At 37.5% G+C, this 23,666-nt stretch overlaps 1 protein-coding gene across 1 annotated transcript in view; it reads right to left on the reverse strand.

Moving 5' to 3' along the window:
• Nucleotides 1-23,666, reverse strand: part of LOC127577605 (ATP-binding cassette sub-family C member 8-like) — a 120,826-nt gene that overhangs the window by 41,136 nt on the left and 56,024 nt on the right. Inside the window, 10 exon segments of the mRNA XM_052028871.1 lie at nucleotides 411-509; nucleotides 1,903-1,941; nucleotides 3,320-3,352; nucleotides 3,586-3,691; nucleotides 8,214-8,289; nucleotides 10,490-10,600; nucleotides 10,878-10,983; nucleotides 12,230-12,375; nucleotides 13,419-13,459; nucleotides 22,460-22,622. Of these exon segments, the coding sequence (XP_051884831.1) occupies nucleotides 411-509; nucleotides 1,903-1,941; nucleotides 3,320-3,352; nucleotides 3,586-3,691; nucleotides 8,214-8,289; nucleotides 10,490-10,600; nucleotides 10,878-10,983; nucleotides 12,230-12,375; nucleotides 13,419-13,459; nucleotides 22,460-22,622 (920 nt within the window).

A 23,666-nucleotide genomic window follows, 5' to 3' on the forward strand; every position in this document is an offset into this window, starting at 1 on the left:
AACAACACCTGTCATGGACTGTAAAACATTGCTAGCTTGGTGAGATAATTGGTAACAGAACCATTAAAATGCTGGAGATATTGACGGCCATATGCCTCTGTTTGATATGACTGTGCAAACTCCATAAAGGTGTTACTTATGTACCATTTGTGAAGCATAATTTACCTTTATGACCCAATCTGTCTACAGAGCACTAAAACTTTAATAGCATTAGCTCATTACTGTCTCTCCTGGGAGGAAGTATGCACAAATTATTGGTTAAACTGTGAAGTCTGCATGATAAAAATGGGTATAAAACAAGCATGTGGACATCCCAGAGAGCTTCACATCATTAATGCCAGTTCTGAACTCAGCCCAACTGTTTCTGCTTCTGGCTACCTATCTATTGCACCCTTACACAAAGTTATTACCTTTGTTTGTTGAAAGGATTTCCAAATGTGATGTTCTCCTCCACTGTTGTGTTTAACAACCATGGCTTCTGTGCAGCATAGGCCACAGATCCTCTTCTCCTACAATATAACAAAGTGTATAAAATATATGCATAGTGTGTTTAGATAAACTAAGTTGTTTTGATAATAAACAATGTTATATATTTAGAAGATAAATTTGGTGCAAAGACCCGTCTCCCCAGTGTCCTGTTTGATAACATTACAATACAACATATGGATATCTAAAGAGAGACTGTGGTGCATTTGTGCACATGGATTCCAAACCTCCAGAGATATTCTTAGGAAGATTTTCATTCTCATTCAGATCTTGTATCTCTGTGCTTAGAATTGTCAGTACTTATAAGTACCATGACAGTTCATCAGGAGCAGATAAATGTGTATCTATGTATTATGAAAATCTTTTATCCAAAAGTACTTTCAATAATGATGCAATATGAAATTCATATGGTAGTTGTTTAATTACCAATATATTATGGAAATGTGAAAAATTTCACCTAAAGAAATCTGCTCACAACTTTAATGAGGCTTCGGGATTTTACAACTGTCAAATTTGAATTAAATATTCTTAGTGATCCAAAAATACTTTGATATTAAATACTTTTACCTCCTATGAGTATTAATCAGGTATAATCACTCAGCCAGATGGTGCACACCTCTGTCTTTTTCAAAATGGACATGTAGTGCTTAAATTTAATAGTGCTCTGTACTTTTAGTCTTGGGCTCCAAGGAAATTGCATAGAAAAAAGTCATCAAGAAGTAAACCTGTTGCGTGAAATAGTAAGGCTAGAATATGATTATTAAGCAGGTTGTTTCAAAAGAGATTTCACTGGTTTATAAGTGAAGTTCTCAATGAAGAAATCTTATTGTGCCCCTGCACTAAATAAATTCAGTAAAACAATTCACTGTTATATTTTAGTATTAAACAATACACAGCAATGTAGCACAGTTCATAAATAACTTAAAATTATTGTATGGTTATCACATGGAATACACGTTAGGGCTAGTGAAGTTCTACCTCATAAATATTAATGACAGGCTTGTAAGTAGAGGATACAAAGATAGCACCAGAAAACAGCATGTGCAACCCAAGCCAGACTGCCAACTCTGGTTGAACTTTCCTGAGATTATAAAACACGTACTCCTACTTCCAACTACCCTGCCCCCACATTTCTATAATTGGCCATCTGACATGTCCACTCTGGCAACACGCTGCCTCCTCATGCCAATCAGAAAACCAACAGGCTCTTAATTACCTGCTGGATAATATTACCTTTTCATTCCATCGCCAATAATTTTTAAACAAATGTATGTCCACAGGTCAATTCTGAGTTGGCAACCATAAACCCAGGAGACACACTCAATACAGTTTGATAATATTTGTAACTGAAACAACACTAGGAAATAGGGCAAGGCAATAGCTTTCCAGTGATGGGGAAAGAATGACTTGATGTACCTCACTTCAACATCAACAGCCGTATCCTCCTCGGTACTGCTGCAATATTTTAAACAGAAAGAGGACAAAGTATTATGTCTGTTTAGTACAGTGTAGCATCCATTAATTCAGATCATTTTCTGAAATCTGGAGACACAAATGGAAAATGCAGGAAATACACAGCAGGTCATTCAGAATCTGCATCTTTCGACAGAATGAGAACAACTTCCATGTAAGTATGCAGTTTTTATGTATTTTTCTGATCTGTTTACAGATTGTCAGTCATACTCATTAGCTGACTCTTTTAAGAAATTATCAGAATGATATCATCACTTCTTGTTCTCCGTTCTGTTTTGGAAAAAAGATGAAAGATCCCAATCAAAACATGAATCCATGTTTCTATTTCAAATTTCCATGGCTTTTGTTGTTGATTTCCATCACTGCAGTTTGCTCTGCTGCCCCTCAATACAATGCAGGCTGTGGCTTTGTAGAAATGGTAAGGCTACTCTAGAACATTTTATCAGGATGTTTTGCCAGCAGAAGTTTTTGATGCTCTGGTTATGAAATCTTCAAAGGATGTGTGTTAAATACATATTACAGATGTCAAGGCTTTTCTAACATTGGTCAATACTTGGCATTTCCTTCTGACATGGGTGGAGGAAGATGACTATATTATCAGAAGCACAAGCTGAATTAGCTTGAGTCAATTGAGTTTTGTAAGAAAACTGCATGGAAAATGTTAAGGAGTGTAAGATTAAAATGTTAGAAGACAAAAATACTTTATTATTGAATTCATTTCCTTCAACTGATTCATTCTATTCCTACTGCTTAGGTTTATTAAAAATCATCCAATCAAAGTTCACCCTTTGAAACAATAAACTTGGCAGTGCACAATGGTTGATCATGTTATCATTACAGAGCCACATTTTATTTTATGGTGACACATTTTACAATAAAGAATGCAGTCAGTAGCTTGCCAAGTGAAATCCAACTATTTTTATTGCTGATTTTCATCACCGTAGTTTGCCTTGCTATCCCTCAAGCACAGGGTGAAGGATCCAGCTTCACACAGCTGGTAATCCTGCTCCAGAATATTTTTTTTACCGGCATTTACAATGATTTTGTAAGCATGTCATCAGAATGTTAAAGCCAGTAGATTATGAAGAGATTAAGCTGGATGACTTGGATGAATTCATGGAGCACTCCATAGGTATACAAGTGAGAAAAAATATAAAGCACAAAGTCACTGCCTCCTTACGTCTGGGGCAATTAGATATGAACAACAAATGCCAACATTGCCAGTTATGTCCCATGAATGAATAAGTTAAAAATAGATGAGGAGAATCCTTTTTTTCTAATTCTTGACTTGGAACTGAACAATGCAAAGATGAAGGAAGTTTGGATAGTTAAGTATAGTGAGCAGTTCTGGAAACCATACCTGCCTTCTTCCGTCAATTCACCATCAGAACTTCTGGAAAATGAATTAGAAAAAAATGAGAATAGCTGAGCAAGTCAAGAGTTGTACTGGCTGGCCCTTTGGCCCACCAAGTTCATGCTGACCTTTTTGCTCATCTACATCAGTAGTGCTGGAATATGAAGATCTTTAGAACAATCATGAAACACACACCAATGGCTGATTCAACAATATTAACAAATCCTTTACAATTTAGGACATATTCTAATAGTATTCATGAGGATCAATACCTGTTCCAGTGGACATTTCCAGAATTTTTCTGCATTTCTCCAAGAATTGCCAGGAGCAGGGAAGATTTTCCACACCCTACCTGACCAACTATCATGGTTAGCTGCCCTGGAAAATAAAATGGAACTCTCTCAGCTTTACATTGCCTGCACATCACTCTGGCATTTATTACAGCTTGAATTGTTCCTGAGCAGTAATGAGGAGGGATTACCAGCTTTAGTTTCTCTATAGAGCTACTGTCCTAATAACTAAATTTACAAAAACAAAAGCAGAACACATTGAACACTAAAGTGATGGAGGTAATGCAAAGAAGCCTTATTGGCAAAAGTCTGAAGAAAACCAGGAAAAGTTTGATTGGAAACATTAATCCAATTACAATTACAATAAATCAGAGTTGTCCAATACACAAGGAAATAAGAACCAGAAGCAGGAGCAAGCTATTCAGCTCCTCACCATTCTGTAAGAATATGACTAAGCTTTTACCTCAATGCCACCTTACTGTACTAGTTGCATGTCCTTTGATCCTCTTAACATCTAAATACTTTTCAGTGTGTCTTGAATATCTTCAGGAACTGAGTCTTCATAGCACTCTTGGAACTACAAAAATTCACTACCCCTAGGTGAAGAAATTCCTTTTCACTCTCTTCTAATGGCCAACCCCTTTTTTTGAGACAGTTGACCCCTGGTTCTAGACACACCAGCCAGGGTACATCATGCCTGCATCTGCCCTGTCAAGGTAGATAAACAATTTATCTACCTGTTTAGATACCCCATAAACATTTTGTATGCTTCAATGAGTTCATTTGTCATTCTTCTAAATTTAATAGAATTTAGGCTCAGTTGAATTAATCTTTCCTCATACAACAAATCCACCATCACAGGAATCAATCTGGTGAACCTTCACTGCACTCTCTCCATACCAAGTGTATCCTTTCTTAGGTAGGGAGACCAGCCTGAAGACAATATTCCATATGCTGCCTCACCAGATCTCCATGTAATTGGAGCGATATGTCACTACTCTTGTACTCAAACCCCCTTGCAATAAAGGTCAACATATCTTGTGCCTTTGTAACTGCTTGCTTAAACAACATTAAATTTCAGTGACTCATGTACAGGGAATACCACGCCCTTCTGAACACTAATAGCTTTTTATCTCTCACCATTTAAAAATACTTGATTTGACTTTTTTTTTACCAAGTAGATAACCTCATTACACTACACTTCCACATTATATTCCATCTGTCATATATGTCACTATTCTCATGGTCTGTATGTTCCCCTAAACCTCTATATCTCTTCCTCACAGCCCACACTGCTACCTAACTTTGTATCATTAGCAAACCTGCATATATTATACATGATCTCCTATTTACTCCTTTGATATACTGCAAAGAACTGGAATCCCAGCAACATTCTACTGATCACAACCTCCCAACCCAAAAATGACCCATTTATTTCTATTCTCCGTTTTCTGTTCGTTAACCAATCCTTAATCCACCTGAGTACAGTACCCTCAATACTATCTGCTGTAAATATGTTCAATAATCTTATGTGTCACCTCACCAAAAGCCATTTGAAAGTCTAAATACACCGCATACAATAGTTTGCCCTTATCTATTTTGCTAGTTACAAATGCAAAAAATCCCAACAGATTTATCAATCATGATTTCCCTTTCATAAATCTATATTGATTTTGCACAATTCTGTTATTATTGCCTCTGTACATAAGGGATTTCAGAATTTTCCCTACCACTCACATCAAGCTAGCTGATCACATAGTTCCCTGTTTTCTATTCCTCTTCTTTCTTTAATAGTGGGATTACGTTTACTACTTTCCAACCTGTGGGAGCCATTCTGGAATCAATGTAATTTTGGAACCTGACAACCAGTGCATCCACTATCCGTTTACTTGCCACTTTCAAACCCTTAGAATGTAGTTCATTAGATCCTGTGGATTCATCCTTTCAGTCCCATTCACTTCTTCAAAGCTTTATTTTTACAATTGTTAACTTATTTGTGTTCCTCATTCATGCTCAACTTCTTCATTATGTTTTGCAGGTTTTCTGTCTCTTCTGCAAAACCAAACAACTCTCTTTCTCTGCCATTTCTTTTTACCCCAATTTAATTCTTCTTTTCTCAGTCTGAAAAGGACCCACATTAACTTTAGCTAATCATTTCCTTTTTACTTACCTACAGAAGCTTTTACAGTCCGGTTCTGTTTTTTCGCAAGAATACTCTTGTACTTCCATATCAGTGCTTTGGTTCTCCTTTGCTGAATTCTGAAATTTTCCTAATCAGACTTACTGGCTTACTAACTTAAACTTCTCTTGAGAGTCATAGCTGGACAACATTTGCTGTTTTTACTTGGAAACCTTGCAGTACACCTTTAAATGTTAGCTCTTGCTTGTTTACTGTCATAAATTTTAATTCATTACCCAAGCTATCATAACCAACCTTCATGCCTTCATAGTTTCTTTTATTAGATTTGTTAGTGGTTTACAGACAAACTGCATTAATTGCAAATTTTATCTATTATGATCACTGTCCCCTAAAGATTCCTTAACTATCTGAATATTACTTAGTCCTTTCATGTAACATACTAATCTAGAAAAACAATCCCTATACACTCCATAAAATTGCCATTCACACTATCACTGCTAATTTGGTTTGCTCAATCTTTCTGTGGATTAAAGACTCCATTATTTATTACCCTTGTTACACACCCCTCTGATTTCTGGATTTATCGTATGTCTGGCATTTCCACTGCTGTTTGGAAGTCTATATACAACTCCCACCAACGTTGTCTGTCCCAGTCCGTTTCTGCTCTTCATCAAAGCTGATACTGTTTTGTGATTTTCTGCACTAAGATTTTTCCTTTCCATTAACTTTATTTCATTCTTTTATATCAAGGCTAAGCCTTTTCCATTTGGCTTCTAAAAGTCAAATATCCTAGGATATTTAGTTTCTAACCTTGGTCACTTTGCAAACATATCTCTGTCTTGGCTATTGGATCATGCCCATTTATCTCTACCTGTGTCATTAATTCACCTATCATGTTTCAGATAAAGAGCTTTCAAATTTGCTTTTTTTTTACCATTTTTCCCTGTCCTGACTCTAACTAGAGATAGAGAAACAAAGGACTGCAGATGCTGGAATCTAGATGAAAAACACGATGATGCTGGAGGAACTCAGCAGGCCAGGCAGCATCCGTGGACAAGAGCAGGCAGTCAACGTTTCAGGTCAGGACCTTAAGTTTATGTGCATTGTCCTTTCCTGACAGACTCTGGTTATCATAACTCATTTTGCTATCCTGCAGTATAGCTTTCCTCACTCTCTTTAAATTTCTAAGTTCCTCTCATCAGAATACATGCCCAACTATTTAATTTAAAGGCATAAGTACAGCTCTAGTTATCTGATTCACTAAGATTTTAGTCCCAGTCCAATTCAAGTGAAGCTATTCTCAACAAAACAGCCCCTTCTTGTCCCATTATTGGTTCGGTGCACCTTTAATACTAATCCCCACACCAATCCTTCAGCCACGTTTTTAAGTCAATTCTCTGATCTTATTTACCTTTTGCCAATCTATTGTCTAAGCCACAGATAAAGCTTTGGTGACATGCTCTAATTTTGATATAAAATGCCTTTCATTCACTCACATTCCATGCTGTAGATGACAGTTTTATGGTATGGATGTGCACAGCATCTATTATTATTTTTATTCACTAATCATAATTGCAATTATTCATATCTGGATTTACAAACAGTCACATTTGGCTTGTGGCTATATATCAGCCAATACTACAACAAATTAAAATGTGAGAATAGGAGATTGGTCATAAGTTCAGCCTAATATCAAGTAATGTCAGGACGAAAATCAGTGTTTTTTCTTGAAATGGTGAATAATTGACATGTATTGTATGCTGGATATCATGGTAAAGGTGAAAATCATTTAAAAAATAGCTTAACACATCAATGGAGTGGGGGTGGGTGGGTTGAAAAGTACAATTCTTCGGGATGACAGTATTAGAAGATGCTTGACTGGCCATGTGACCTTTTAATGTGAGCTATGGAATGTAATCTGCACCCATTAAAAAAATTAAGTGATATGGAAATAGTGTTTCCAGTGGGACAAATACCATTCAAAAATTATACTAGATTATCTAATGTAACACAGCGAGGAAATGAGGATCAAAGCCATCTCCACAATCACCAGAGGTTTTATCACCATCTGAACAAAACTACCAGTGATCCATTGCTTAAAAGGGTTCACTCAGTATCCAAGAGCACAGCAGCAGTCCAAGAGTTTAACTTAATTGTTTACAGCACATCCCATTTTAGACAAAAAAAATTATTTAATGTTTGTTTAACCCTTCCTAAGCCACTGAGGATACAATTCAGGAACAGCTTCCATTTGCCTGCATGAAGTGCAAACTTTCTTCACATCACTCCAACAGAAAACCTTCGGTAAGTTCAAAAGAACAGTAAGTATAATGACTGGCATCATTAAGATAAATTTTACATTATCCATAGGTAACAGGAATTGGTTGGTGGAAATCCCATTCAAAACAAGTAGTGTTCACAACTGAGGCATTTTTAATTCATTATTAATTCAGTTCTCTTTTTGTCCTACCATGAGGAATCTTGATATCAATGTTAGACAGGGTCGGAGCTCCATCAGATGTCCAGGTAAAAAATCCATTTGTCACCTGTATTCATGTAGGAAAAATAGAAAAAAATCTGTAAGATACAATTATAGTTAAATGACAAGATCAATATTAGTGCTTCTGGAACAGCTGTGCTTACATGCCCTGATTACAGCAACACCATTTTCCATGTTGACATGCCCTATTGTATTTACACACTCTGCATTGATTCTCACTGCAAAGAACTTTGGAAAAGGAGGAGGCTCTTCAGCACCAGTTCCACTGTTCAATTAAATCATGATTCATTTGGACCTTACATTGACCCACCTTGGTTTCATCAACCAATTCTTAACCTAACAAAAGTTTATTAATTTCAATTTTCAAATTTCAGTTGATCCAACTTTAACAGCTTTTTGGCAAAGACAGAGAAGAATCACATTTCCACAGATCTTTATGTGGAAAAAAAAGTTATTTGATTTCACTTGTTAAAAACTTGTTCCAATTTTAAGATTATCCCTCTCTTATTCTGGAGGTTACAGCTTCTCTCTTGCCAATAAAATCCTTTAATCATTTTAAAGATTTCAATTAAATCCTGCCTTAATGTTTAATATTCAGAGGAATAAAACCTAGTCCTCATCCATACCATTTCTTCTTGTAATTTAAATCTTTTAGGTGAATCCTGCACCCGCATCAAGGCCGTGAAGTCAATTCAATACTGCAAATGGATCTTATTAGAATATTGTTAGAGAAAGAAAATAGGCCAGGGAGTACAATGAGATGGTGGGAAGCAATGGGCCACATTATTCTTGTGCAGTTGGAGGAGGACTCACAGTTTTTTTTCCTCACTTGATGCAAATAATTTTAATACTTGACCTTTTGGGGCCTTTCATCTTGGCCACTATATTTTACTAAGCAGTGTGTCCAAAGTGCATGATGTACTCAGCAGATCATTCAAATTAGGTGCAGGTCCTGTACTCAACACAAGACCCTGATTAGCATCCATGAGGTTCCCTCTTGATTCAGACAGTACTTGAACTGCCTTATGGATGACAAAGAGTTAAAATGGCAGCAGATTCTGAATAACTGCTAGGTCATCATCGACATCTTGGAATCGCTATTGAGCAGAAGCTTAATGAGGCATGCCATATGAAAACAGTGGTAACAAGAGCATGGCAGTGGTTGGTACTTTGTAAAAGTGTTAAAAATGTACTTACCTAGATGTGAGGCTGGGAGGAGCAAGAACTCAATCACTGTGATTAGCATAACCATGACATCCCAGCCTCTTCCCTCCCTGATCTCAGTTCTGCCCTCCCTTTACCTAACCGCAGCCAGTGTCTGGTGTGTTTCATCTCCAAACTTTTGTTGCCTTACCCACGAAGTAAATCAGGCCCAAAATTGTATAGCACCTAAAGGGTTGCAATGTAACAAGGATCCGTAGGAAGCTCATACCAGTGTAATTCCAGAGACCTGTCAATGAGATTTCTTTGGGCTCGTAGTCCGAGATCACATGGAAGAAGTCAATGGGGCTGTGGATCATGGTGTGTTGGGGGCTTGGAGAGAATTGGGATTGGGGGGGGCAGCTAGAGAAGATAAAGGCATAGAGAGAGGTTAGTCAGGATTAGGGTTGATCAGAGAAGCAATGTGGGGGGGGGGGGTGCGGTCTTAAAGTTGTACAGGGAGGTTCTTAAAAGTCAAGGATGTGGGTGGTCCAAAAGGCATTTGGGACTGGGGCTGGGAACCATGCAAAAAGGGAATTGGGTGACCTTGGAGTGGGATTGGTGGGATTGAGTACAAGGAAATAACTTAAAGGAGTATCTACTTGGAAGCCAATAAGACCTCAGACTACCCAGTAACTAAAGATAAGATTAAAGATCATGCCTATGCTTGTATTTAGCTAATTTTTAAAGAAAATCATTCTTTTGAGTTTAATTTAAATGCTGTCGTTCCAATGAGTTTGAGATATGTTTCACGGTTTCAGATCTCAATGAATTGTGCCACTTGCAGCAAGGAATTGGTGAGCCAAATTAGCTCCTTACGTGCCAACAACACCATGGTTCTGTGACTGAATGAAGGCTGCTAACATTTTCTCATATGTCAATATCCTTGGATAATTGCAACAATAATAATGTTTAAAATATTAAAATTCTTCTAAAATATTAGAACATTGTTGAAAATAAACCTGCAGCATAAAGCCAGCAAAGATTCAGAAAGAAATAAGTAAAATAACTATTCTAAAAGTAGATATAAGTGACAATTATTTCACCTTTATAAATACATCATCTCCTTCTGTGTTGCTTATTTGCTGTCTGGATTGAGGTTCGTATTTTTGCCATCCCTCCTTGGTGGGCCGTTTGCGGTTAATAACTTTAAGGGGCTGTGCAGGAGTGAGTGGAAAACGGAAGTGTAAGTGTTCATTGCATTAGAAGTGCTAATTAAATAAATACAAACTCTTATTGTTTGAAACCTATAAACACAATGTACATAGTTCATGCATTGCAGTATGGACGATGTTAAGACAAATGTGATGGAATTTCAGTTATTGGGTCATTGTACCATACAGCAGATTGTGAAGATGCAGAAATGATAAAAGAGAGGTGGACAGCACAGAGGAGCTTGCTGGCTGCATTGCTGAAATGTCAACTTATACTCACTACAGTCTGGTATTTGCTATTATTTTCAGTGTTCAACTGCACCACAACTCTGCTCTGATCCTCCCCGATTTCTTCACTGGAGAAGAATTCACTGAGTTTCTGAACACTGAAAGAAAATGAGAGCGAATTGTCACAAAAATTACTAGACATGGAGAGGATCAGAAGAACGTTTGAAGTACCCCTACTTATGCTTGCATTAATATTTGCAATCCAATATGAGAAATTATTCAGAAGGTTTTTTTCCCCCCCACAAATGTTCACTTCTTTTCCTTCAGATGGATTAATGGATATTTTGGTACAGGTCCACAGGTGCTGACTGTATTCTGTGACCTTCCCTAAATATGTATTTTATTGCAATCAATCCATACTGACAAATTTATCAGCCAGTTGAGGTGGTCTAGCTAGTTCCATACAGGACATATTTCCTCTATGTTCACCTTTCAATGGAAATCAACACATTAGCTTGACTCAGGGAAATGCTCAATATATTTCTTGTTGTTATTCACCATTGTTAACAACACTCAGTTATCTTTTTTTTACATGAAAATGATAGAAATTATTTTTCAAACTTATGTGGATTATTTCTAAATAGTTTAAAGTAAAAATCAGGAATGATTTGAAACCCTGCACATCCCTCACCCCTCTTCCATCCACTACCACCCCTACCAGAACCCCACCATGCTTTGCAAGGATAAAGATTAGAGCAAGCTGACTTTCCAACTTGAGTTTGCTCTGTTCCCACAAAGCTCAATTATGCCTTGACTAATCTTCAAGTTGACCAGGATGTCTGCTATAGACATCCTAAGATTATCTTAAAGTCACTACTCAATGATATCAGTGTTGGTGCTATTTGATTTTAATGCCACATACACTTTTCAGGATTTTTCAGTCAAACACCGGAAATGCTGACCAGCCAGATTGGATTAAAGATGGTTTAATAAAGAACTATTTGGTGAAATTTCATGGGCCATAAATTGTGGCTGTGCCATCCCCAGGCACTTCACTGAGTCCTACTGCCTCCAATACCAGCCTTACCTCCTACTCTCAGTACCAGCTTAAATTACCAAAAGTTTTGCCCAGTGCTGGAATTATGCAGTTTTAAGTCCCTAGCATCCTAAGCTCCTGTTTTTGAACATAAGGAAGATATTAAGGAAGAAAATATGTGGATGATGAGGTAACTGATTATATTGTGAAACTGAATAAAAATTTCCTGGTTCAATATTGACTATAGACAACAAAAAAAGCAATTTGCTTGTTTGTGTCTCTACATATGCATATTATTCTTATAGTTTGTATTTAGGTATTGCAAAGGCATTAAGTTGAGCAAATATCATCTTTGAACTGCATTTTACCTTACTAAAGCTTTGACAGTAGAGCGAACCACACTTGACAGCAAGAAGAGGGGTGTGACCAGAATATGGAATAGAGAGAGTGAGGCAAAGGCCACTGCTGGTGAGAGATCCGCGTCCTCATAGAGGTGAGTATGAACTACAAAAGTCTTTTGGTAAATCAGAAAAAAATTGTTAGCTCTCTATAAGTCAACAATAATACAATAAAAATGCAATGTTAGAAATGTAAAATAATAACACTCAAAAAAGCAAGTAAACCTGATTAATCATGTCTGAAAAGAAATATCTGAGTTTCAATCAATAAGCATCAGATGAGTAGACAGATAAAGTTCACAAATAAATTCACACTAATTCTGTTCCTTATTTCTGACTAATCTTTAGTCATCTGCTCCTATGAGACTTGACTTTAACTTTTTCTTGATAATACTCTTATGATGTGCTTTAGGCAGGCACGGTAGTGTAGCGGTTAGCATAACGCTATTACAGTGCCAGTGACCCGGGTTCAATTCCTGCCGCTGTCTGTAAGGAGTTTGTATGTTCTCCCCGTGCCTGCGTGGGTTTCCTCCGGGTGCTCCGGGTTTCCTCCCATATTCCAAAGACGTATGGGTTACGAAGTTGTGGGCATGCTATGTTGGTGCCGGAAGTGTGGCGACACTTGCAGGCTGCCCCCAGAACACTCTACGCAAAGGATGCATTTCACGTGTGCTTCAATGTACATGTGACTAATGATATCTTATTCTGCTACAGATGCTACATAAATGTATGCATTTGTGTACAAGTGAACTATGTTTCACAAATCTATGCTGAAAAGACCTTTTAATTATAAATGTTATATTAGACACTGTAGTACATTGGAGCATGAGTGTATAGCGTCATACAATGGGGTCTGTCCACATTACTGTGTTCTGTACACTAATGAAGATCAGGTTCATCTCCAGATAGACAAGTGTAACTTAGAGTTAAAATATCCTTATCCATTTTCATCAGCTCCTAATGAAATAGGTGGAAACCTGGGAGATCATCAACCTTTGTCACATAGACCAAAGAATTAAAGAAATGGGGAAACAAATAAGAAAAAGAGATTTAAAATTAATTAGCGAGTAAGTTGACTCTATCTGCATATTAATATTTTGATCATTACTATTCATGCATTCCTAGGATATCATTTACAAAGGAAGCATTAGCTACTCACTGTGAGGACTGCTGCAATGGGTATTGCTGCATTCATGAAAACTGCAAGTAAGGAGAGAACCTTGTGAAGCGGAGAAATGAAAGCAGTTTTGTACTAACAGTGGGAAGAGACAACAAAAATATACTTCATCCTAGAAATATGGATTAAATGTTACCAGTATGCAGGCTTCAATCTTCTAAACTATCACAGGTTAGTTGTAGTGCACCTTGATCCATATCCTTCAGTAGCAAATGTGTCTACTTCCCTCCTAGACAATGATACTCTTGTATATTTATCCCATGTCATGAACTGAATCTAAAAAAATCTAAAAAAAAAGCCTGCCTGCAGCAAAGTCACATTGAGGCTGAAGTTAGGAAAGGATGCAACTAAGCTCGACAACCAATGACTCATTTACCAGATGCCAAAAGTAAAGTCAAAACTCCCCAGGATGTTGTCTCTGGTAAGCAGGGGTTGTTGGTTTTTAATGAGGGAAGAGTGAACATTCCCATTTTCTGTTGGTGCATAGAAATTTCTTATTTCAGAGAGTAGTGAATCTCTGGAATTGTCTGTCCCCGAGGTGGTGGAGGCCATATCAGTAGATATATCTGAAGTGGAGACAGGTAAACATTCGAAAGATTGAGAAATTGGGGATTATGGGGAACTGGCACAGAAGAGGAGTTGAAGCCAGCATGGATCAGCCATGATGAGATTGAATGGCAGGGCAGGTTTGAGGGCCCTGATGGCCTACTCCTGCTCCTATTTACTTGTGTTCTTATGCTACAAGGTGGGTGCAGATTTTAAAAAAAATATTACTAAAAATCTATTTAAACAATAAGACTTTATTATTAATGTTATGAGAAATATATAATTCTCAAGGAAATATTAAACAGATTGGTATTTTGATTTTTTTCAATTAAATACCATAGCTTCAGTAAACAATGTTGTTAATGTCTCTGTTTAAATTATTAAGGCACAGCGCAGGTCATCTGGCTTGCAGCTAAGGTATAGTTTTAACAATTAAAGTGCTTTAGGCTTTTTTCACAATCCTTCTCCATTGCAAGCAACACCCATTTAAAGAACTTTTTCTTTGCTTACAGTTCAAGAAAAGTGTCTTCTAATATCTTAAACCCAAACTCTCCCATCAAGTGTCATTAGAAATACTTTCTTAAATGAAATCCATATATACTTATAATTTGTTGTATTCTCACAGCAATCCAACAATCAGAAAAACTCTATAAAATGAGAACGTAGAAACTAGAAGATCAGTTAGAAGATATACAGCCAGCACCACCATTCAAAACAAAATCATGGTTCATTCTTGTCAAGGAGACTTGTGTTTCTTGCAAATATTTGATTAACCCTTGCATTTCCAAATACTCACCCACATTTTCTCACATTATCTCAGATTTTTCACATAACTGACACTAGATGGACTGAATAATAGCTAGTGAGTTAATCATTTTGTCCTATTTGAACAAAAGACTATTTTCCAATTCTAATGCACAGTTTACATTTTTAAGAAAAGCTGCTCAAACCTTCTGCAATCACGCTATTGAGAGTGTACTACAGACCAAACAGTTCAAGGCAGATAAAAGAGTAAATCTGAAGGCAAATTCCTGACAAGTGCAAATGCACCTAACATTAGGATATTTGAAAATATCCTATTAGCAATCGTGGGCAATTTCAATTACTTAATATTAACTGAGATACGGTTTGTATAAAAGGTCTGGAGGGCACAGAAGTCCTAAGTTGCACTCCAGATTTTTTTTGGCAGTATGCAGCAAGCCCAACAAGAAGGGTGCAATGCTGCAGCTTAAGGGAATGAGGCTGGGCAGGTGGATGGAGTAGCAATGGGAGAACATTTTGTGGAAGTGATAATTCCATTAGATTAATCAAATTTATGCAAAATTACTAAAATAAAATAGGACTGCAGAATTTTCTGTTTTTCAGTCCTACCTGGAGAAAGTTTTGGTCTCAGATGACTGGAGAATTTCTAACATGGTACTGTTGTTTAAAAAGGAGGTGATAAACCAGTTTAATTATGATGGTGGGTAAATTATTGTAATTCATTCAATAGGACAGGATAATCCTTAAGGAGAGTCATCACAGATTTGTTAGGGGAAGGTTATGTGTGACTGACTTGATTGAACTTTTTGAAGAGGTAACAGACTGTTGATGAGCAAGTGCTTTTGATGTAGTTTACATGGATTTCAGTGAGGGTTTTGATGAGGACCTGAATGGCAGGCTAGTTGATAAAGTAATAAGCCCATGGGATCCAAGGGAGAGTGGCTGATTGCATCAGAATTGGCTGAGTGTGTGGAAGCAAAATGTAATGGCTGATGGGTATTTTTGTGAAGGAAAGACCATTACCAGTGGTGTTCCATGGTGTTCAGCACTCAATGTCTTGCTCTTTTGTAACAGATGTTAATAATTTATACCTACATGCAGAAGGTATGATAAATAAATTTGCAGATGATACATAACTTCGCTACGTGGTTGATAATGAGGAAGGCAGGAAAATATAGATGGTGTGATTAACCGGATAAAGGAATGGTAAACGAAATTTAATCCAGAGAAGTGTGAGGTAATGTATGAGGTAATGTAATGAGGGTGGGGTACAACAAAGCAAGAGGACATAAAATAAATGGGTGGAGACTGGTTGGAGGAACAGGACTTCGATGTGTATATTCACAGATCCAGGAAGGTTGCAGGACAGGTCAATAACATGGTTATAAAGGGATATGAGATGCTCTTTCTTTATTGGGGCATAGAGTTAGTGACGTTGTGAGAGAACTGTTTAAAACATTGGTTGGATAAAGCTTGACTCCTGTGTATATTTCCAGTCACCACATTACTTGTAGCATGTGATTGTTTCCCAGCATAAAAGATGACTCCAGTTAGTGAAGCACATTAAAAGATGTGGTGCAAAAAATCTGGTAAATAAATCTGGACTTCCATGTCTGAGTACATATGCAGAGGAGTTTCAGACTTGCTGATGTTTAACTAGGTAAATGCCAATAATTCTGTTCAGAACTAATGATGTTCACCAACAATGTCTCTCCAATCATTTTAGTGTGATTTATTGTTGTTTTATGAAAATAAACATCTGAACCAAGATTTTAAGTGGCTTGGGGTAAGTAGAGAAAATTGGCCCTGAGGTAAAAGATCAGCCATGATCTAACTGAATGGTGGAGTAGGCATGAGAGGCCAAAGGCCTACTGCTGCCTCTAATACTTAAACACATTTCTCCTTCTAAAATGTACACAGAAAATGTGATGAGACAGGGAAAATGTAGACTAGAAACAGGCCTGCAGAAAATCTATACATCTTCTACACTATAGACACCTTAACTCTGGTACGTATTTAGAAGGGACTTATATGGCAATTCTTGCTGGACCTTATAAAGAATGGTCTTGTAAGGGTTGTTATCTCTGCCAACCCATCAGAGCATGTGTAAAGCAGTGAGTAGTGGTTATGCTACACTTGGCTATATTTAGAAATGATGTCAGAGATGGGTACCTTCTTCCATTAATCAAATTCATCTATAGATTAATATATTTTTTGCATCCAAGATTTTCACTCATGGATGTACTTTCGTATTGTTCAGAAACTTATGCACATTTTCTTCAGCACCTTCATTTGAATCTTTAATGATAAAGAGCAGTGACCAATTGATCCACTGGTCACTTGACCCCTTGCAGAACCATCATCACTTATAACCATTTTATTTTCCCAAATGCCTTGGGCTGTCCAAAATCTGCCTTCCAGTTCTAGGCCTCATTTAGATATTAAATAATATCAGAGAATCATAGAGTTATACAGCACAGAAATGGGCTATTCAGCACAACTTGTCCACGCCAACCATAAAGCCTATCTACACCAATCACATTTGCCTGCATGATGGTACCAAGGAATAACAGACACCAGAGCACATACCGATAACACACTGCAAAGCAACATTATCAACCATCTGAATCCAAAGACTTTGACTCATTTCTACGTACTTGTTATCCTGGATATCACTGCTCAAAGTTAGCTGCAGCAACTTGTATTGATATAATGACCTTTAAGTGGCAAAATACTCAAGATACTTTACAAGGGATACAAAACAAAACTTGATGCCAAGTGACTTAAGGAGAAATTAGAGCAGATGAACAAAAACTTAGTCAAACAATTAAATTTTTGGGAGTGTCAGAAAGGAGGAAAGAGGAGTAAAGAAGCAGTTAGATTTAGGAAGGGAATTTGGGGAAGATTAAGAAGGCAGAATTGGGGGGATGAAGATGCCTCAGAGGAGATTATGGAGCTAAGTAGGGACTAGACCATCAAAACATTTGTAAACAAGAGTAGAACTTGTAAAAGCTGCTGGTGTGACTTACCAAGAAAAGAATATAGATGACTCCTTGAAATCTAACCTGAGTTCATGCAAGTGGATGTATGATAGCTTTATCCCTGGTTCATCCCAAAGAGTCACAATAAAACTTTCCATTATGAAATGAATGGATATTTTTTCATTGTACAAATTCAAAATGGAAGCATCAAAGAGGATCATTCCAAGTAAATGAACCTGCAAGTTAACCTAAAAGGGAAACTTCTTCAATGATTAATAAACTACTTATGGAATATACTGCCACCTAGTGCAGTGAATATCAATTCTGTTGAAGCATTCAAAAGCTAATTAATTAATTAATTCACAATTCAACACCAAATTGATAAATGTGAGTTGATAAAAACATAAGAAATAAAAGCCCCTTATGTTTTGCCTCAGCACCACTTTCCTGCACTAACCCTATATCCCACAATTCTCTTTATTCCTCTTTTGCACTATTTATTTTTTTGTAACTTATAGTAATTTCTATGTCTTGCACTGTACTACCGCCACAAAACAAATTCCATGACATATGTCAGTGATAATAAATCTGATTCTGAATGTACTCAGTGACTAAGCCCCTACAGCCCTCTTGGGTAGAATATTCCTAGAATATTCGGGTGGAAAGATTCATTAATCTCTAGGTAATGAAATTTTTTCTGTTCTCTCCTGATAAGTTGACCTCTAATTTTGAGACTGTGACCCTGGTCAAAAAAATGTAATCTGTTTAATCTCTCCTCACAGGACAAACCTACTCCTAGATATGAATCTAATGAAACTTCATTGCACTGGATCAGTCAAAAAGTCAGATTTGGCGCAGAAGAGAAAATCCAGCTTTCACCCCCTCACACCCAGGAATATGATGGAATACTCTCCGCTTGCTGGATGAGTGCAGCTTCAACAATATTCAAGAAGCTCGACACCATACAGGACATAACAGCCCACTTGATAGGCACCCATGCACAACTCTCCATCACTGACACACAGTAGCAGCAGTTTGTACCATCTACAGGATGCACTGCAGCAACTCACCAAGTCTCTTTAGACAGTACCTTTCAAACCCACAACCTCTAGGACAAAGGCAGCAAAAGCATGGGAACGCCATCACCTGGAAGTTGCCGTCCAAGCCACACACCATCCTGACCTGGAAATATACAGTATCACCATTCCTTTACATCACTGGGTCAAAATCCTGGAGCTCTCTCCCTAACAGCATTGTGGGTAAACCTCTACCTCAAGAACTGCAGCGTTCAAGAAGGCAGCTCACCAGAAGGGCAGTTAGGGATAAACAATTAAATCCTGCCTCAAGCTGCAAAGCCCACATCCCTTGAATGAATAATAAAATATAAATAAAACATGGTCACCAGAAAAAACATTAAATAGACTCTTGTGTTTATGAAACTTCAATTTTATCCTAGGGTTGGAGATATGGGGAACTGGATAAAGAAAGATGCGCCAACAATGGTACCAGAGTGAGAAAGGGGCAGATTTAACATCTGTGTTTATTATAATTGCTGCTATGTTAGCTCTTAATTAAAGCTAGCAGGGATGAATAGTGTGGGTTGGGCATAATTTTTCTCAATAGGAAATTGTCCTACTGACAAAAGATAAGTCAGCAAATGGCAGGGAGGAGACAGGAGCCAATAGTAATTATGGATAGAGATGCAGGGGAGTTCAGGACACTGCAGATACATTCTTGCTGTTCATATCCACAGGAAACCATTAATCAAAGTACTTACCTGTGCACCAAACTGTTGGTCCAGCAAGCAGTTAAAACACAGACTGAGTTACAAATTATGTCATCAGACTATGACACTCCCATAGTAATGAGACTCCTGCCTGTCTGAAGTGAAAACATCAATACTTCCGGAAACCAAGGAGTTACAACAGTGGCAGGGAAAAGCATGTCAAAAACTGTAGCTTCTGACTGTCATTTTAGTGCTACCCCAACATCATTCTCACTGTACAAGCAGGGTTAAAATTGAGGCTAAAATATTTATCAGGAGTTTCCTTAATATTTATTGGGAACCACCAGAAATCAAATATGGTTGGTGAGAAATCAAATTCCATTCAATAAATGATTCCAGTGAAGTTGAGATTTTAATCAGATTTTAAAACACATTTCCATCTCCTCATAATCACTCACCATTTAAAAAAATTCTGTTCACCAATGATATCCAATAAGTTTTTTGTGATATTTATTATTGTTTCTGAAGCTGTCTTGTGATAGCCAACTTCAAGCTAATTGGCATCAGATTGTGTTGGTGATAGTTTGGCAGCACTGATGTTTACCTTTAGGCATTTGTTGTCTTAAACCTTCATTATATTTCGACAGTATCCATCACTGAAATGAAACTGTCTACCTTTACAACGTCAGCAATATATTATTGAAAACACCAAGCCATTAACTACCAAACATCTGCCTTGACTGATTGAGCTGAAAATACATTAAAATATTAAGTAAATATATATATTAATAACCTGACCAAAGGGACAAAACTACAAATGAGATTGAAAGTTTATCCTCATCTACTGCTGTCTCATGAAAATCGCATAACATATACGTCTACTTTATATCTTTTTTTTCATATGTTGAATGTTTATGGGGAGCAAAGGACGGGGGAGCTAAGAGAAATTATATGTTTTAAACCAATAGCATATCTTCCAGCTGCAGGCTTGGAACAAACAACAACTGCATTATACATTGGTAACAGTTCTATTGCCCAAAGCAACTATCCAAGGGATGAAAATTAAATAAAAGCCAATGCTGGTAATTTGAAATGTTGACTCTGTTTCTCTGTCCACAGATGCTGCCTGACCCCCTGAGTGCTTCCAGCATTTTCTGGGTTTTTTTCAACCATATAAGGGACTTTAGTGAGATCAGTAAGTTAGTACATATTGGCACTGAGCTCTCAGTAATTTTATGGTGTAATTGATTCGTCCACATTTTTATTCCATAAATTATTATTCCATGTCCTTTATTCATGTCACATATGCAACTTTCCACTATTAGATAGCATGTAGTATACTCCGCTTAGCATGATCAATGTAGACTTTACTTCTATCCTCTGGTTAATTGTTGCACTTTTCCCAGCTTTTGTGTTATCTCTGAACAGTGCAGCACCCTACCTCATTCTCCCTGCAGTTACTGACCTAGGCTCTTCCAATGGCACGTCCCAAGCCCCCGACCTCTACCGCCAAGATGGACAAGGGAAGCAGGGGCATGAGAATAGCCACATCTACAGATTCTCCTCCAGGTCACACTGCAACCTGATTTGAAAATGGATCACTGTTCTTTCATCACTGGGCCTAAATCCTGGAACTCTGCAACTAAAAAACATTGTGGAGGACCTTCACCAGAAGGGCCTGCAGTGGTCCAAGAAGAGACTCACCCTTAACTTTTCAAAGGTAGTTTTGAATGGGTTTGTTAGTGAAACCCACAAGATAAAAAGAGAATAAAAAAAAACATTCTGAGGTAGATATCACTTACAAAAGGACTTTGCCCAAAATGTTTTGGTTTCCTTAAGTAGTACTTGGTAGCCAGTTTGTTATTGCTCAGTGCTATATTATGTAAAGGCACTGGTTTGGGATTACAATCGTATTGCAATTACTCAACAAAATTACGTCTCAGTTTTCCTCCCTGTGTAAGTCAGACCTATAGTCACTAAGTCAGACTGCCAATGAAACAAGCGACCTGTGAGGAAATCAGCTTTGTTATGCTGTCCCTCATTTATATGCATTATAATTGCCACAAACAGAACAGAATAGGCACAATTTAATAAACTCCATATCAAAACTTTGCCAAAGCAGTTATTTTTAGCTTTGATGTGTGATGAGGGTACATTTAAAAATGAATTAATGTCAATCTACAAATATCTTACAAAATTGATGATACTAGAACAAAGTGTGAAACAAATCATAGGAGGCATTAGTCCAATTTTACAATTACTTGACAAGTGATATAATTATGTATAAAATATGCACAACTAACTTTAGCAACACACAAAAAGTGTTGGGAGCATCTACAGTCCCCCTTATTAACTTCCACTCTGATAATCTGACACCCTTGGGATTTTGGTGGTGCTAGACTAGCAGATCTTTCAAACTGTTAGATGTTTCACTCCAGCAAACAATTACTTCACTTTTTTTTATATGTTAAACAGTAGTATAATACATTTTCCGGTGAACACAATGAGTTTAAAGGGAGTAGGAATCTGAAAGATGCAATCTCTGGTCCATGCTCTGTTTTTCTCATCCCCAACCTCATTTCTGGATCCCTGATGTTCTTGATCCCAACCCCGACTCCAGCCTCACATCTGTCCCACACTCCCAGTAACAAATGGCTGACCAGCGAGTATGCAGATAGTAAGATGGATAGTAAGTCCACTGATGAGATCTGAGTGTACTAATGAGTGAGTCACTTACTGAACCAATTGGATCACCAATTATTGGAGTTTTAATCTATTCAGATCATTGCTCACACCAGTGCTCAAGGTCATATCAAATATCACAGTCAGAATGATTTCACTTCAATTTAATCCCTATAAAGAGCATAAACTTTTTATGTTAGCTATTTCTACGGTCCAGAATAAAAATTGCAGTTTCATTCACTTGATAAATAAACGCACAAAATTAAAACAAGCAAATGTCAAGTTGGAATTATAACATTTGAAATGAAACTTATACTATTCCTTACTAGATATGGAGGTGTAGAGAGCAAAGGATTTGAGACTTGTTAGCTCCTTGTGTCGAGTCTCTTCCACACTTTTATGGAAGATTTGCTCCCAAGCATAAAGTTTAAGTAGTTTGATTCCTCGTAGCAATTCATTGGTTTTCCTCAAGCGCTCACTTGAGTAATCCTGCAATAAGGAGAACAATCAGTGGCAGAGCTTGGAGAAGGACAAATTAAACTATGAAGACAGTCTGAAATCCTTAACATCTGTCAACCAGGCCTCAATACTTCAACCATCATGTAATGCTGTTCTTTCCTTTCAAATTTATTACTTTCTTTTGTTCATTAGCATTAGAAGCATCACTACTGCTGAATGGAGCACTTTCCTAAATATGTAACAATGTTCAGGATCAACCAGGATAAGTGGCATGGGTATATATAAAGTAATATATTATACCCAACTATGTGAACCATAGAACAATACGGCATAATACAGGCCCTTTGGCCCACCATGTTTTGCCGCCCTTCAAACCACACCTAAGACTACCTAACCTCTTCCTCCCACATATCCCTCTAACTTAACTCTAATCTAAAGATAAACTGTGGTTTACCTTTAGATGAAAATGTGCTGCAAAAAGTACCAATCCTTTCTCAATTTTACACATCAATCTTTGAATGAGATTATAGCTTCATTTTCCTCATCCATGCATTCCCAACAAAAGGGTGACATGGTCCTCAACCACATCTATTTCATTCCCTCTACCATTTTTGGCAGCTGCAGTGTAATGCCCCCACCAGACATATCTTTTCCTCCCCTTCCCTTTCAGTATTTCAGCGTGACTATTCCCTCTGGATACTCTGATCCACTCCTCCATCCCCACCAACATTCACCCCATGTCATCTTCTTGCACCTTTTATTCATAGTTGCTTGGGCTTATGGGAGAAGGTTGCAGGATTTCTCAGAGCTGAGATGCCCATCCCTCTCTTGGCTACAGCACAGGTCCAAAGGATCTGTTACTGACCTCCCTGAATGTTGCCTTCAGAAGGAGAATCTGGCTGCACATCTTTATTGACTTCAGACTTAATCTCGGAGAAGGGCTGATCACAGAAATGGTTGTTAACATATGGCAGCCATGCCCATCTAATGCACCAATTAGAATTTCTTGTCAAGCGTATTTTGCTCAATATTGCAGCTGAAATAGGGTTTCAATGCAACAATGGAGTGTCCTAT

This window comes from Pristis pectinata, chromosome 14, assembly GCF_009764475.1.
Source record: "Pristis pectinata isolate sPriPec2 chromosome 14, sPriPec2.1.pri, whole genome shotgun sequence".
Taxonomy (NCBI): Eukaryota; Metazoa; Chordata; class Chondrichthyes; order Rhinopristiformes; family Pristidae; genus Pristis; species Pristis pectinata.